At 38.3% G+C, this 15281-nt stretch overlaps 1 protein-coding gene across 2 annotated transcripts; it reads right to left on the bottom strand.

Moving 5' to 3' along the window:
• Window positions 1–1281: 1281 nt before the first annotated feature.
• On the bottom strand, window positions 1282–15039 carry synpo2la (synaptopodin 2-like a). 2 transcript variants are annotated; one of them, XM_087279258.1, is made up of 4 exons: window positions 14781–15039; window positions 8824–8975; window positions 7940–8649; window positions 1282–6057 (listed from the first exon to the last, which is right to left on the bottom strand). In XM_087279258.1, the coding sequence occupies exons 1-4, from the start codon at window positions 14880–14882 to the stop codon at window positions 3482–3484; spliced, it is 3540 nt and encodes a 1179-aa protein (XP_087135384.1). In that variant the 5' UTR covers window positions 14883–15039; the 3' UTR covers window positions 1282–3481. The 2 variants fall into 2 exon arrangements, with proteins under 2 accessions (XP_087135384.1, XP_087135385.1); XM_087279259.1 differs by having other exon boundaries at window positions 7940–8565.
• Window positions 15040–15281: the final 242 nt, after the last annotated feature.

The following is a 15281-nucleotide window of genomic DNA, read 5'->3' as shown; positions in this document are numbered from 1 at the left end:
TAGATTTGCACTTTTTGTTCTTTGGTTAATCTCCTTCAACTTGTCAGGGGATTTTCACATTTTAAAACCAATAACGGGTCCCTAGCTGTGCTAAATGTGTTTTTATGATAATGATTTAAGCTCTTAGAGGGTCAGTGTTGGACGGGGAAGCCACTGTTACATTAGTCTGACATGGTTCTAATATGTTATTGGGTGAATGAGAAAATCAGCTGTGTTTCTGCTTCTGTAACAACCTGGACATATATAAATAATAATAGTTCAGTAAGATTTTTAATTTTATAACTAAAATAATTACACCACAACTTCCTTGCCAGTAAAGAAATATATTTTACAAGGCACTTTTCCACTTTGCTCAGAGACAATGCTTATTATATAATTATTCACATATCGTTTGCACCCTATAAAACTGAAAAATTGTCAGAGTCTCTCCATCTGTCAATTCAGGAAGGATCTACTCATAAATAGAATCTAAGCAGGGAAAGCGCCTTGGAGCAGCCATAAAAAGTGCCTGAACATTATCAGCCCTAAATATAGGATGGTGCTCTGCATATGCATGAGAATGGTGCCAGTTTCAGCTGTAGTCGACTCATGCACTCCACTATGTTTAGAGGCGACATTGGCTTTTGATTATAAACTTGGACACAACAGTGGCAAAAAGTAATGTCCAGCCAAGGAACATTTATAGCTAAGTCAAACTAATGTTCTTATTTGTGCTTAGTTGCTGCACCATTGTTTCATTGTAAGAATGCATAGAAGCATATCAGATAATTGCTGCTAATGAAAGGTGTATTTCCTGTATGCTTTTTGTTTTTTGTTCCTTTTTATGTATTTAAATAAAACCCATTTTCTGTGAGCCATATTATTTTTGCCAAATAATTTTGTTAGAAAATTACCAACCAAGTTTAGTGTTTTCCTTTTCCTGATATAACGTTAATTTCATCATGATGGTTCAATTGAACTAGTGTCTTGGTGTTTCATAAAGAGTGAGAAACTGAAATACTCTTGCTCTAACACATAACCAGATTTATATTAGTAACAGTGGGACGCAAGCGCCACCTTGTGGTGATTAGTCCCATTTAGTGCAACAACACTGTTGTAAGACAAAAAGAGACACACTGCCGCATATCGTCAGTTATTATAATCAGAAGCATTATAGTGTCAGTGAAATAAAAAATGACTATTTATAAAACAAATAGATTTTTTTCTAATCGTTTGTGAACATGTGAGATGTTTAGATCATGTCTGCATTACACACAAGTGACTTGGAATGACACAAACACATTTCTTTACTATTTCAGGCATGTTTTATTCAAACTACTCAACTATTGAATTAGAAATGCATGAGACTTTCAGTTTTCAGAATTACTTATGTGCTAAAGTTCAACTGAGCTCATCATAAGCACAAGAGACATTAAACACAAAGCAAATTTAAGGAAGACGGACACACTGATTCAATGAATTGTACAACAGCCAAAATTAAGAGCGGTTAAAAAAAGCTTTAGTCTAATATAAAACATGATGACAGACTAACGTGGAAAAACACAAAATGGCTCAAGATTTCAACACCCAGTCTACTTTTGCTGTCTTCTGATTCAGTTTCTACATGTAACTTATAAAAGGAGATGTTTTAAAAATGAAATCTTCTCACCTGCCAGAACTGCAATCATTATTTATTCATCCTCTCTTAATATCTAACACACATTAATATACTGATTTCCTTTCTTAAAACCTCAGTCTTTTGTTCCCTTAATGTTAGAAGGCCTCAGATTTTTTTTTTCTCTTAAGACATTTTCATATTTTTGAGGGTTTTGGGAACACATTCAAAAACAACTCATCCTTGAAATCATCAGCCTCACTGCCACACATGCCATTCAAATATGACATGTTGCTTTGAGTATTCTGACTAATTCCAGTAAAGCCAGTTGGCTAATTAACCTTCTGATAATCCTGGATAGTGCTAGCTTCGCACTTTTCATGCCTGTCTTTATGTGACAGATTTGCTTCAGTGCCCAGATAGCCTACATGTCTATCTCTAGGACTCTTTCCAACACTATACCTTTCCAACACTTACTAACTTGACCACTTAAATATGTTTCTATATGACATAATAATGAAAACACAAGATGTTCATTAGTGCTGTTTGATTAATATATAGGTAGTGGGATATAAAGACCACATATCCAGCCAGAGCACATTTTAAGGAACCAGCCTGGTTCCCTGTTTGCTTTGCTCCTACAAATAGTCTATGACCCTCATGCACCTGTTCAGTTCAGGCTCTGCCAGGACAGATATCATTTCTGATTGACCTAAGAGCACACAGTAAAACAAAGCCTCAGCTTAATGGTTTTTCTTAGTTTTCCCTATTTCTTTAAATATGTAATGTAGATCAAGGTTTTACGCTAAGAAAAGCACAGCGGTAAGACTTTTGTCGGTAAAAGGTGCCCAAAATGAAAACTCACATACAGTCTTAAAGAAATTTGGAGGACAGTATCTCTAAACACCATAGTGAGTTTGCTAAAACAATGCCTAAGTGGCTAGTTTGTTCTTAAATAAAATTACCAATTGCCCTTGAAGTTTGTGTAACATCAGAGATCAGAGACATTTCTGAGAGAAAAGAAGTAACAGTCTGATGTTTACAAAGACAAACAATGTTTTCATTTGAGCAATGTAGAAAAATTGTTCTCAAGACCAGGACATGCATTGAGAAATGCACGCATGTTGGATCAATTTAAATTCACGAGGACAATATTAGGAATTTTAATCATATTGCCAAAGAAATGCTGACATTGTAGATTTTTGTCAGTTGTGTTTTTAAAAAACAAAACGCTGAAGCATTGCTGTTTCCCAATTCTCCTACCTATACTAAATCTTTATATCAGGGGTGTACAAACTCGGTCCTGGAGGGACGGTGTCCTGCATAGTTTAGCTCCTACTTGCTTCAACCCACATGCCAGGAAGTTTCTAGTATATCAGAGCTTGATTAGCTGGTTCAGATGTGTTTGATTAGGGTTGGAGTGAAACTCTCCAGGACACCGGCCCTGCAGGACCATGTTTGGACACCTCTGTCCTAAATGAAAGAAATCTTCTCTGCTGTTTGCATAATATGCATTCAGAAGTTAATGTCAAAACACATCTTTATAGAAATACACATTTCTGTTGCAGATAAACTATAACACAGATAGCGTGATTTAAATTTTTGTAGCTTGTTTGCACTTTTTACCAATCTTTGTAGTGACCAGACGGTTCTACACTTCAAATTACAATTCAATTGGAAACCTTTAGCACACTCATTTCAATACTACGAGTTGGTACAAACTATTAAATACAATTCCGGATGGATAGTATGCAAATTGGGATGCAGCACATGTTATTCCCTTATAGTTTCCAAATAAATTAATGTTACCACACTGATCAAACTTGAAAGGATTTAACTTTGAGACAGATATAGATGTTTCAGTCTTTCACATGCAAAGCAATACTGTCAGTGAGGTAAGGTACCAGGCCTCCAGACGCGGGGCTGTACACCCGCCCGTGTTGCAATAAAGTGAGGTTTGGGAACTTGGATAGGGGATTTTAAGGGATTTGGTGGTAAGGCACTTAATTCCGGGGCACTCTTAAACTGTTTGGCAGCTTGGAGCCCAGAGTAGCTGAGATTTGACATACTTGAGATGGGAACTGGTGGAGAGTATGGCATGGGGTGAGGGATGGGCACAGATGAAATTTTGGGGAGCTCTGGAAGGCCTGGCGCCCGTGAAGGTGCTAGAGATGATTCAGGGACAGGTTCAGGTGGAGGGGAAGTCATGTCAGAACGAGAGATTCGCTCACCAAGGGTGGTCTGTGAGCGTGGTATAATGACTGTGGGGTTGAGAGTTGGTGCTGACATTGGGGTGGGAGTAGAGAATCTTTTGATTTCATACACACGTGCCGCCTTTACTGGGATCTGCTTGGGTGGAGTCAGAGTGTGGCCCTCCCTCTGCTGCCTCTGGTAGGAAGGGATTGAAGACTGTGTACCAATGCCACCACCAAAACTGAACATTGCAGGGTTCAGCTGGTATGGCTGCCTTCTCATGAAATCCAAGGCCTTGATACCCTCTTTTGGCACACCATAACTACCCTTACTTCCTTTGGCGCTTCCCTCAGACACCTTTGCGCCTGCGCGCTGCACCCCAACAGGACAGGAAGGAGACAACAAGGGATTGTATCCTATGGGTGGAGGAGCCCGAACATTAGGGGAATACTTCCATTGGGATGGGGTTGGCGAGAGTTCTCGAGGTTGAATCAAATCTATGACTGATTGGGATTGTTGGTGTTGTAGAGTTGCTGGCTGCAGATATGGAGTGTCTACAACAAACTGATCCATACGGCTTTGTCTACGAGCAAACAGCTCTGCACCTTTTCCCTCTGCCTGAGGGATCTGTGACATTTCTGGGATGACTCGTGGCTTAGGAGCCACAGGTGGTGGGACCCTTGTCCTATTTTCATCAATGTTGTAAACAATATTGTCTGGTTCAGGATACCCATGGCTGGGTCTGTCATCTAGGTTCTGCACCATTGTCAACAGTTCAGGGTTTGGTGAGTTCTTCTTGCTGTCAGGCATCTTAAACATTGGTTTGTATGCACTGCGGCGTCGGGCATCTTGGAGAATACCAGTGCGGCCACCAACAGAAGCTGGTTTTTCACGATAGACTACAGGTGACAGTGGAATTACAGGGCTTGAAGTGGTCTCAGAAGCAGTAGGGGTCAAAATAGAAGAGGTTTGGGATGATATTGCTATACCCTTAGGATGCATATCAGTAGCCAAAGAAGTCACCATGTCATCAGGAGGAACTATTGTTTCTGCAATCATTGGAACAGTAGGCTTTTGGGCTTGAACTCTGGGAAGTGATGCAACCTGGATGCTTTCCATTGGAGAGCACTGAAAAGCAGATTGAGAATATGATTCAACTGATACAGCAGCAGGTGGAGGAATAGACGTTCCTTGTGCCAAGGGCTGTGTGGGTATTATTTCATTAGAGACATTGGCATTCATTTGACTCATTGTTACTTGGGTACCAAATATGGCTGGGGTGACACACATGACATGCTCTTCTGATGCTGCTGGAAATGGAGGTGCCACCACAGCCACTGAAACAGGTCTAGGTGTCTTCTTACTGACTGCAGGGCGAAACACAACAGGAGCAGTGGCTGCCCGATTGGTAATGCAGCCTGGGGCAAAAGGTCTGGCAGTTCTGTTTAACACAGAGCTAGCAGGAAGTTCTGGTAGAGGAGTTGGTGGTGGAGGCATCACAGTTTCTGTAGAAAGAACTGAGAGATTAGTTTTGGGCATCACAGAGGGGGCTGTCACAGTTGTGTTCGAAGCATCTCCATTCACCATAACAGGAACAGTGGGGATGGTCTGAGGTGTATTCATCTGTGTCTTGTTGTTTTGTGCTTCGGCTGCTTGAACGTCATGATAAAGGGTTGTTGAAGGTCTGGCAGGTTTTGGAGCAACTGGTGGTGGCTGGACATTGAGCTTTGTTAGTGGGTCTGGGTGTGCTGTCTGAAGCGGAGGAAGTGCCTGGGCCTCTTTCAGTGAAATGCCCAGCATTTGGCTTTGTAACTGTTCTTGTGCAGCTTCGATTTTCCTTGCATGCTCTTCAGCCCTTTTCCTCTGCTGCTCAAACAACTGTGCCCCCTTTCCAGATGTATCACTCAGACCAGGACTAAGAGCACCACCATCTCCTTCCTGACCTCTGGAAGCACATCTTTTCTCCAGCATTTCAAGGTAGTCGCTGTCCCATGTGGGGTCCGGTGCAGCTGAAAAACCCTCCTCATCAAATTCTGATTCACTGCCAGGAAATATGCCATCCTCCTCTTGAGAGTCCTGCCTCATGTCCTCATCAACACTTCCAAAGCTGGTCAGTGTATATTTCTTGGATCGTTGCCGGCGCTTTTTAAACATCAGTACACCCTTTGAATGAGGGTTTGGTGCATCTGTCAGTAGTGAGGCGATTGTGCGGCACTTGGACCGGGCCTCTTTCACCTGCTTGTCTGTGATTGTCTCTCCACGGTTCAATTCTGCATAACATAAGATAAAAAAGTTTGAGACAGTATATATATATATATATATATATATATATATATATATATATATATATATATATATATATATATATATATATATTTATATATATATATATATATATATATATATATATATATTACAAATATTTAACAGCAACCGCGTTTTAGTTAAAGAATTTTGCAACAAGGAAGCATGGTTAAATTAATAATATAACTTTGATGCAAAAATGATTTGTCTACCATTGGGAAAGTCTTTGTTTACTAGTGCTGAAATTTTAATTTAGGGATAATGTAGGGATGAACCGATAACACTTTTTTACAAACCGATATGAGTACGAGTATTTTAATTTGTGTACTTGCTAATACCGAGTACCAATTCTGATACTTCTTAGAGTTGGTTTCAATAAAAGTGCAATTAATTTGAAAAGAGGTTTTCTTTTTTGCCTGTAGCAATGATGAACACAAAACATATTTAACAGAAGGTTATTCAAAGCCAAAAATATACCTTAAATAATATACAACCCTGTAAATCGATGGCCCTTATTGATTTTCGATAAGCATGGACATTTAAAGGATAAGTTATCCTTGCACTGACACACGTGCACAACTGCATACATTACATAATCAAGTGTATGCAGTTTATGTTACCTTTACTCCCTTGACATGGACCGTTTATTATTCAGTAGCCTATAGATCCATTAATAACGTATTTTATAAACGGATTATTAATAAGGATTAAGCTATTAATATATAATACATTAATTAATACATTAATACATTGAAGTCAGGTAGGACAACAAATCCATCCATGTAGTGAATTACTATTGAATGGTATCGGTGCGTGGCATTAGCATTTTATGTATAATATGAGTACGAGCATTTTAACCAAGTATTGACCCGACACCCGATACTGATATCGGTATTGGTGCATCCATAAAATAATGTTTAGAGAGAGAATTAGAGTTAGCATTATATTTATGACAGTTTATTTAAATTATTGCTTCAATAATCAGTGATTCTAAAGATGTTTGTACACTTTTTAAAACATTGCTGTGGCAAATGTCCCAAAAACTGAATCTTAAACCTACCCTTTATTAACACTTTAGGAAAATGTTATCAATATATCAGTAAAAATATTGGTAGAATTAGACATGCGATGTTGCCATTTGATTGGATGTAATAACTGCTAAAACCTTATGTTTCACTAGAAGAATTAACATTTAGAAGTCGGCATATACAGTGTCAATTACAGTAATACTGAATTAATAGCACATTTGATTCCAGAGCCAGTAATCACAGCATAAACAAGGATGTCTGTGTTGTTTACCACCTAATCTTGGATCAACAAACATACATTCCATTGCTGTAATCCAGGATCAATGTCATACCAGTGCCTGGACACTGCATAACTTATGTCCAGGCACTGGAATGTAAAACCTGTGTAAGTAATTGTGTGTATATCATTTGATGAACAATAACCTGGCTTCTAAAGTATGCTAATTTGTGGCTTGCACTGACAAGATTTTTAAGTGCCAGCATTGTTCATGTCTGAAAACAATACTGAGAATGTTAACAATACTGTCAAGTATTTCAGCTGAGGATCTAGCTGGAGAGAATGAGTATGGCCCTGTGAGGGCCACCGTCACCTGATATGAGACAGCAGCTGGAGATGCGTATGCCAGCTCATGCAAAGCAATACTCAGGTTATCAACCCTGTGAGCCTCAGGACAAATTTAGACACTGGTCTCTTCAAGGGTTTACATGCAGGCAGTCTCAGGCAGTGCCTTTAAGAACACATTTACAAAGCTAAGCAGATGTTTGTGAAAGTGAGATTGAAGCCAGTTGATCACAAGTGCAACAATCTTCATGTACTCACTTGCTTGTTTTGCTTTATCCATGTATGTTAATGTGAGTTCCTCATCCACTGGATTGTCAACTGGCCCAACCATGGGCACCAGCTGACTACGAGAGCTCAGCATTAAAGCTTCTTTGGCTCTTTCTGGAGAAACAAGAGGGGGGATATTTGTGGGCTCCTGAAACCCACTGTCTTCTTCCATTAAACCTTCTCTTGGGTTCTGGTCGTCTGCACTCATTGACGAGGTCTCAGTGGAAGTTTGGGAGGACCATGCTCCATGCAAAGGGGGCTGGTAAATCACTTCTCTGCGAGCTACACCTGGCAATGTGTCTTCCCTCTTATTAGGCCCCAAAAGTTTGTACATTTGGGCATCCGAAGCACTGTCATACCCACTCATTTCCGAAGTTTCCGCTCCCTCTGGTGAGGCTCGACCAGCCTTGCCTGGTGAATTGCTGGGACTACGTCGCTTTGGTTTGCGATGCCTCTCATGAGCAGCCACATCTGCATCGCTGTCCGTTTCTCCATAGTAGGCTTCACTGCCAGGTGGGGAGGTCAATCCACTGCGTCCAGTCGGAGACATCAGGGTTCCACGGTGGATCTGCCGTACGCTGGATTGGTGAGGTCGGGAGCTGGATGGCGACATGGCCCTAAGGGCGGCACGGTACTCTTTATCAATGCGGGGAGAAGGAGCTCGAGCAACCAGAACCACCGACTGGAAGCCAGCCGGTGCCCTGATAGACATGTAAGGGGGTAAAATAGCACAGGGGTGGTCAGAAACAGAACCTTACAGTATCCCTGGCTTGGAGGTTTAACTACACTCAAAACAATCATTTACTTACTGCTCCTAAACACCATTTGAGTTAAACAAACACATGTTAGCACTGACAAGGTAAAGGATAGTTTACCTCCTAACTCGGATGTGTAGCGTTCCTGGCATGCTGTCAATCAGGTTCATGGCCTGGGCATGTGACAGACTCCCACAGGAATTCTCATTGATGGACATCAGCTCATCTCCCTCACGCAGACCAGCCCGGCAGGCTTTACTTCGCTTACGTACCTGCAGTATAAATGTGTAGGTTGATAATGTATGAATAGGTCACAAAGTAATTTAAAATGGCCTTGAATGTTATACATAGATTAAGCTAAGACTGCTCATATCTCAGGGATCTTAAAAATAGATCACAATGAGTGACATTCTGTATGACTTTCGACTCAATATCCATCCATTCATTCTTCTAACTAAATCTTACACATTTTACATTTAGAATCTCATATTCAGCTAATCTGCATGTCTTCAAATCGCAAGATCCTACTTTTTTCTTCTGCAGAACATTTGTTTAGCAGAAATTGTGGCCCTTGGTGAAAATGTAAATCATTGGCTACTTGCAGTTTGAGATTCAAAAACAAAATAAACAAAACACCTAGACCATACAAAATCAACACACATGATTCCTGACAACACACTGAGGTTTTATGAAGTGAAACAACAGAACTTAACTCAACTGTACAGTATTTACATTATTATCTGAAATCCACAGCCTTGCCTAATGTTTCTGAGTGCATTCAAAACATTCATGTTGCATAATGATGTTTTAAACATCAAACATTGAGAATTTGTTAAGTTAATCTGGACTATTAAGGTTGCAATGCAAGTCTAATGATATATTTTGTATCGGGAGTGATGGGAAGAGTACTGAAAATTCACACTTAAGTACCATTACTTGCCCAAACATGAAGTCTAAGTAGAGTAAAAGTATCTGTTGTAAATATTACTCAAAGTATGAGTAAAAAGTAGCCATTTTCAAAGTACTCAAGAGTAGTGAGGACTGAGTATTACGCTGTAAAAAGCGAATGAGTTAAAATGCAATTTGTGCTTGTGTGTGTAAACGTAACATTCTGTAGTGCATTAAGTGATTGTTTAAGACTATTTGGTGATTTCAGTCCTCACCCATCATCCTCTAATCAGTGACATGCTGTCTAAACAGTCTCTGGATTATTGCGTTTAAAGATTTTGAACATCTTCTCGGACACTTTTAATGTGTCCAAGTGGTTTGCTGAATTTGTAAAGCACCCATGTCTTAAGGTAGTTCAGTATGATGTGATTTACAGTCTATGTGTGATTTGATTTGACAGGAATTACAAGACTTTTACAATCCCCATACACACACATACACACACACAAAAAAATATGACTACAGGTTAAAGGAAAGTAGTGGAGTAGAAGTACCAATACTGCACTAAAAATGTACTCAAGAGAAAGTAAAAGTATACATTTTTAAAACTACTTAGTAAATTACAGTTTCTGAGAAAAACTACTCAAATTACAGTAATTTGAGGATTTGTAATTTGTTAATTTACACCACTGTGTGTCAGTTATAGCATCCAGTATGAACATAAGTACCATTTTGGTTGCATTTACACTGCAGATCTTGATGGTCAATTCCGATTTTGTGACTGTATCCGATTTTTTTGCTGACCTGCTTACATCATCTTTTAAAAGTGATATGTATCCAGTTGTCTGCATTTACATGACATACGACAAAGGAGCAATGACCATGGAAAAAAAGAGTGGGCGCTGACTGACAGCTGACAATAAAGAGTGCTCTTTATAATCTTTTCACAGGGTTTATTTTTTTTAAGTTGTTTTGCTATAGTTTATGAAAGAAAAGTTCTCAGTTGGCTGTCTTCTTTTAATCTAAGCCTTTTTAAACCAGTAGGCACCTTAATGTTGTCATGGTTCTGTCTTATGTTTATTTCATTCTTACTTTGTGTCAGAACACTGACACTTGTTTGTTTTCTCTTCGTGAGTGCATTGGTTTTGAGTTAGCTTGAACAATGTATTCTTTTCTGTGTTGTGAGCACACAGCATCAAGTCATCTTGAGCTGTGTACTTATGTCTGTTATTTGTTTTGTGTTCAGCACATGGCTTGTGTTTGGTCTTTTCCATGTGCTCATTTGTCTATTAATTAGACCCCGCCTGTGTTGTTACCGGTTCATTTTGTTAAATTTGTTTCACCTGAGCTCCTCGTTTTATTCTCCCAGTTTGCTATTGTCTGGGCTGATTTGTGTCTCATGTTACATGTAGTTTGATGCTTGTCTGTTTTTCTGTCCAGTTTGGTTTTATTTTGTTTTACTTAAAATGACTATTTACCCTACCATGAGCTTGTTGTTTTTTCCAGCCCTTTTGGCTTTTATCTGGGCTCTGTGTCCAGTTTTTTTCTTCCTAATTAATAAAGTTAATTTTTATTGCTGATCTGCGTCTGGGTTCTGTCCACACACCTGACAAATGTGATGTCCATGGCTTGATTTATGCATGTGATGTATGCTTCAGTTTTACATTAATTTATATTGGTTAAGTCTCTCTCGTTAACATGCTTAAATACTTGTGTTACATAAAAATATAAAGGCTTTTTTAGTCCTTGTGTATGAGATTGAGGGTTTGAGACTCAGCTGAAGTCTGTTCTGAAATGACAGCGTCAGAGTTGATGTCATTGGCTAAAGCTTTTAAAGATGCACAACTCGCATTGACAGGTGAAAATCCTATCTACCTGCTTACACTGCAGACATGAGGACACAGATCCTATTAATATCGGATAAATTTTCACAAATAAACAAGGCCTGAATCTGATTTGAGTAAATCGGAATCTGTGATTTTTTTTTCCTGCTTACTTGTACATGTGCCATATCCGATCTGTGTAACATGGGAAAAAAAATCGGAATTGAGTCATGCAGTGTAAATGCAGCCTTAGATGAACAATACAGAATGCATCATCCTTTTCTGTTGTAATCAGTGTCATCTCAAAGGTGAGTTTGCACTCACTAATACATCACTATACAACAAGAAGACTTGCTCTAGATTGTTAGAAATGCACTCAGAAATGGATTTGTTGATTCAAAAGACCTGTTTTTTCAGCAGCCATGGGTTTTCATTTTGTTTTGCCTGTACATTTATTTTAATCTTAAAGCACAGAAAACCATTGAATTGCATTTTAAAAATCAACTAACACCACATAGTCCGCTGGAAATCTTTAATGTTCTACTGAACAAAAGTCATTTTAGCTTGGATGGCCTGAGAGTGTGCAAATTTGAATCTTTGGGTAAACTTTCTCTTTAACATATCCAGCAAATATGTGCAACATTGCTCACAAAACCACTCCATTGGCTGGCATAGACAGTTGCTGCTCTTGTGTATGTTGTAATGTTGTTTTCAACTAGGCCTTGCAATACATTCTGTCATCTTACTTTGCACTTTAAGACAGGCTCTGATTTCAGTGGTTTTGTTCACACTCACAGGTTGCACTTGCACATCTACTGAAGCAATAATCAGTCTATAAATACTTACTTTACTTGATGATAAACAGGACATGCTATAGTGTGTATGCTGCTTTGGCCTTTGTTCACAACAATCCGAATCAGCACGGTATATGAATCAGTGTTTGGTTTTCCATTTCTGATTGTAATCCTGCATTTGGCTTCTTTGTAGTGTTGTCAATGATAGTTGTCAATGCAAAGGTGACAGGTTCAGGAACATGTGGTGAACTCCGATCTGGAAACGGTCCCATCACTAAACCTAATCTTGCTGTGGCGGAGCCTCCATACCATTAGATTAATCTAATTCACTTTTGATGACAAGCAGCTATCCACCAATAAAAATCAACACCCCTCATGACAGCCACGATTAGTGGGTGCACAGTTAAGATCAGTGGATCAAAGTACCCTGATCGAATAACATAATAATATAGATAGATAGTCCATAAGCACTGTCAATACTCCTGGGTTGAATGATTAGTTTATGTATCAGATTAAAAGAACACATATCCAGAGGAACTAACAACCAGGGGTGCGTTTCCCAAATGACGTTACTCACGCTTGATCATTGTACGAAGCATCGTTTGGGAAAAGAACGATGTAGTGACGAGTGTATATTGTTTTACACGCACACGAGTGCATGTTTTTACAAAAACTAATATTGGATTTTTAAAAAAAAAATACTATTTTATGTTTGGTAAAAACATGCACTCGTTTTCCATATTAATGGAAATATATGTACAGTAAATGGCACATATAGGGTCAGTGTTTCCTTTACAAATATTATTGAGAACATTACATATTCTATTCAAAACATAAAATCACTTACAAAAGCTAACACGTATTCTAATATCGTATATAAATCATATAAATAAATAATGAGGCAGTTTATTAAAAAATGAAATTTAATATTTATTATTTATTAGGTAATGAAAAATCCTACTTTAATAATACTATCAGTAATTATTATTATTATTATTATTATTACTATTATTATTGAGAAGGATATTCTTTATTTATCTTTTGAAAAGTCTACTTTTACAATTTAACTCTTGCAAACCACTGAGGAAATGTTCTAACCAACAGGTCATATACAGTACATATACTCAATAAATAACCTACTATCAATTAAAAGCGTTAACATATGCTGTGTTTTTTGTTTTCACAAGCTTTGGAGATGTAACATAAATTCCGCTTTTAAATAGGTAACCTATAGCTTTTGTCATGAAGTGCATTGCGAAGGGAGCACAATTATAAACATGAAGATCGCTAAAACTGAACTGTAAAAATACTTTAATGCTTTCTTTTTTTTTTAAATCCAAGTTTAAATGTTAGAATGTTCTAAATGAATAGGGCATAGGGGGGATAACTTGGAATAGAACACAGTCTGGAACTATGTTTTGAACTACAGCTCTAGTGGTGTAGTTGCAGCTATACAAGTTTGCGACGCAGTTTGTGAATGTTCATTGGAATGATGGATTTGGGAAACGCCAAATCAACAAACTATGTTTGTAACGACACAACTTCCAACCTTAGTTGGCTAACGATGGATTTCGGAACTGCACCCCTGAGCTGTTTCAACTTTAATTAGTCAATATGTTGCAAATACAGGAATGCCGGACGTTAAACTGATTGATTAGGGTCTCATGAAATTACTTATCAAATGCTTCTCTCTATACAGTAGTTGCCTACAATCTGAAAACATTAAGATTTGTTAGAGTCTTCCTACCTTTATTTAATCAAAAACACCAGTACAAAAAGTAACATTGTAAAGTATGATCTAAATTTTAATAACTTTTCTATATAAATATGATATAATATAATATATATTTACTATATATATATATATATATATATATATATATATATATATATATATATATATATATATATATATATATATATAATTTTAAATATGCCTATCTATTATGATTCATGCTCAATTGGTAATTTCTCATTATCATTATGAAAATATATAATCAGCTTTATATATTGGTCTTCTGAGGAATCATGTGACACTGAAGACTGAAGTATTAGCTGCTAAAAAATTCAGCTTTGAATCACATAAATTACAATTTACAACACATTCACACAGAAAGCTGACATTTAAAATTGAATTAATATTTAACAATATTACAGATTTAGTGTTTTTTTTCATAAAAACGACCACCTAAATGCAATGTAAACATTTATTCCACAAGCTTTGCTTGTTACTGGTCATCTAATCTTGAATTGTAACTATTACTTAATATACTGTACATGCAGTGTGCATTAGGTATTTAGGACTATATATAAAGGGGGTTGTCCTGCAGTTCGAATGGTACTTGAAAGTTCACAGCTCAATGAATCATTTGGCTTTTTTGGTCCAGGATCAGTTCCACACCACTAAAGAGTGCAGGGGCCTGTGCTTCTGGTGTCCATTACATCTTAAGGCTGCATTTAGTTTGAACGTTTCTTTAGAACTAAAGAACTGTATGTGCATATCACATAAACCGACGGTACAGAAAACTATTATTAAGCTCATTTTATTCAGTAGTGTTCTTCATAATCATACCTTGGCAACTTGCAGAGGTTTCTGGTGCTCGATTCCTCCCTGTAGTCTGAAGCCCCAGGGCGCTCCTCCCGACAAGGTGATGATAACCTCCTCGGCCACCATGGTGCGTTCTGAGCTTGAGTCTTTGGTTCGGTTTTCGGCCTTGGGGGCCCTTAGTACACTCGCTCCATGTTTTTACAGGGCCCCCTCAATGAAGACAACTACTACTGCAACTATGTCCCAGGGTTCCTTCTAGTTGCCCACCTGAGTTGAGTCTCTCACACGAACACACACTCAAGCACACACAGATCCCCTCCCACACCCTGAGCTGGATGTTGGTGATAGGGGGGCAGCCATAAAGGAAGTTAAAATAGAGAGGGACAGAGAAGAGATACTCATCGTCACCCTGTGAAGTGGAATCTGGTGCTGGATAAAGGTAGTTGATCACAGCTGTGCTGTCACTCAGAGCTGGCTTAAAGGGTGGGGGCGTACATTGCTGAAATAAAAATAGCCTCTCGCTAA

This window comes from Danio rerio, chromosome 13, assembly GCF_052040795.2.
Source record: "Danio rerio strain M-AB ecotype USA chromosome 13, GRCz13ab, whole genome shotgun sequence".
Taxonomy (NCBI): Eukaryota; Metazoa; Chordata; class Actinopteri; order Cypriniformes; family Danionidae; genus Danio; species Danio rerio.
This window is presented reverse-complemented; position numbering and strand designations above follow the sequence as displayed.

Coding starts and splice junctions, on each gene's coding strand:
- synpo2la (XM_087279258.1), bottom strand. CDS start 14,882: ATGGTGGCCGAGGAGGTTATCATCACCTTGTCGGGAGGAGCGCCCTGG. Junction 8,650..8,823: donor CTACACATCCGAGTTAGGAG/GTAAACTATCCT, acceptor CATGTCTATCAG/GGCACCGGCTGGCTTCCAGT. Junction 6,058..7,939: donor GGATAAAGCAAAACAAGCAA/GTGAGTACATGA, acceptor TATGTTATGCAG/AATTGAACCGTGGAGAGACA.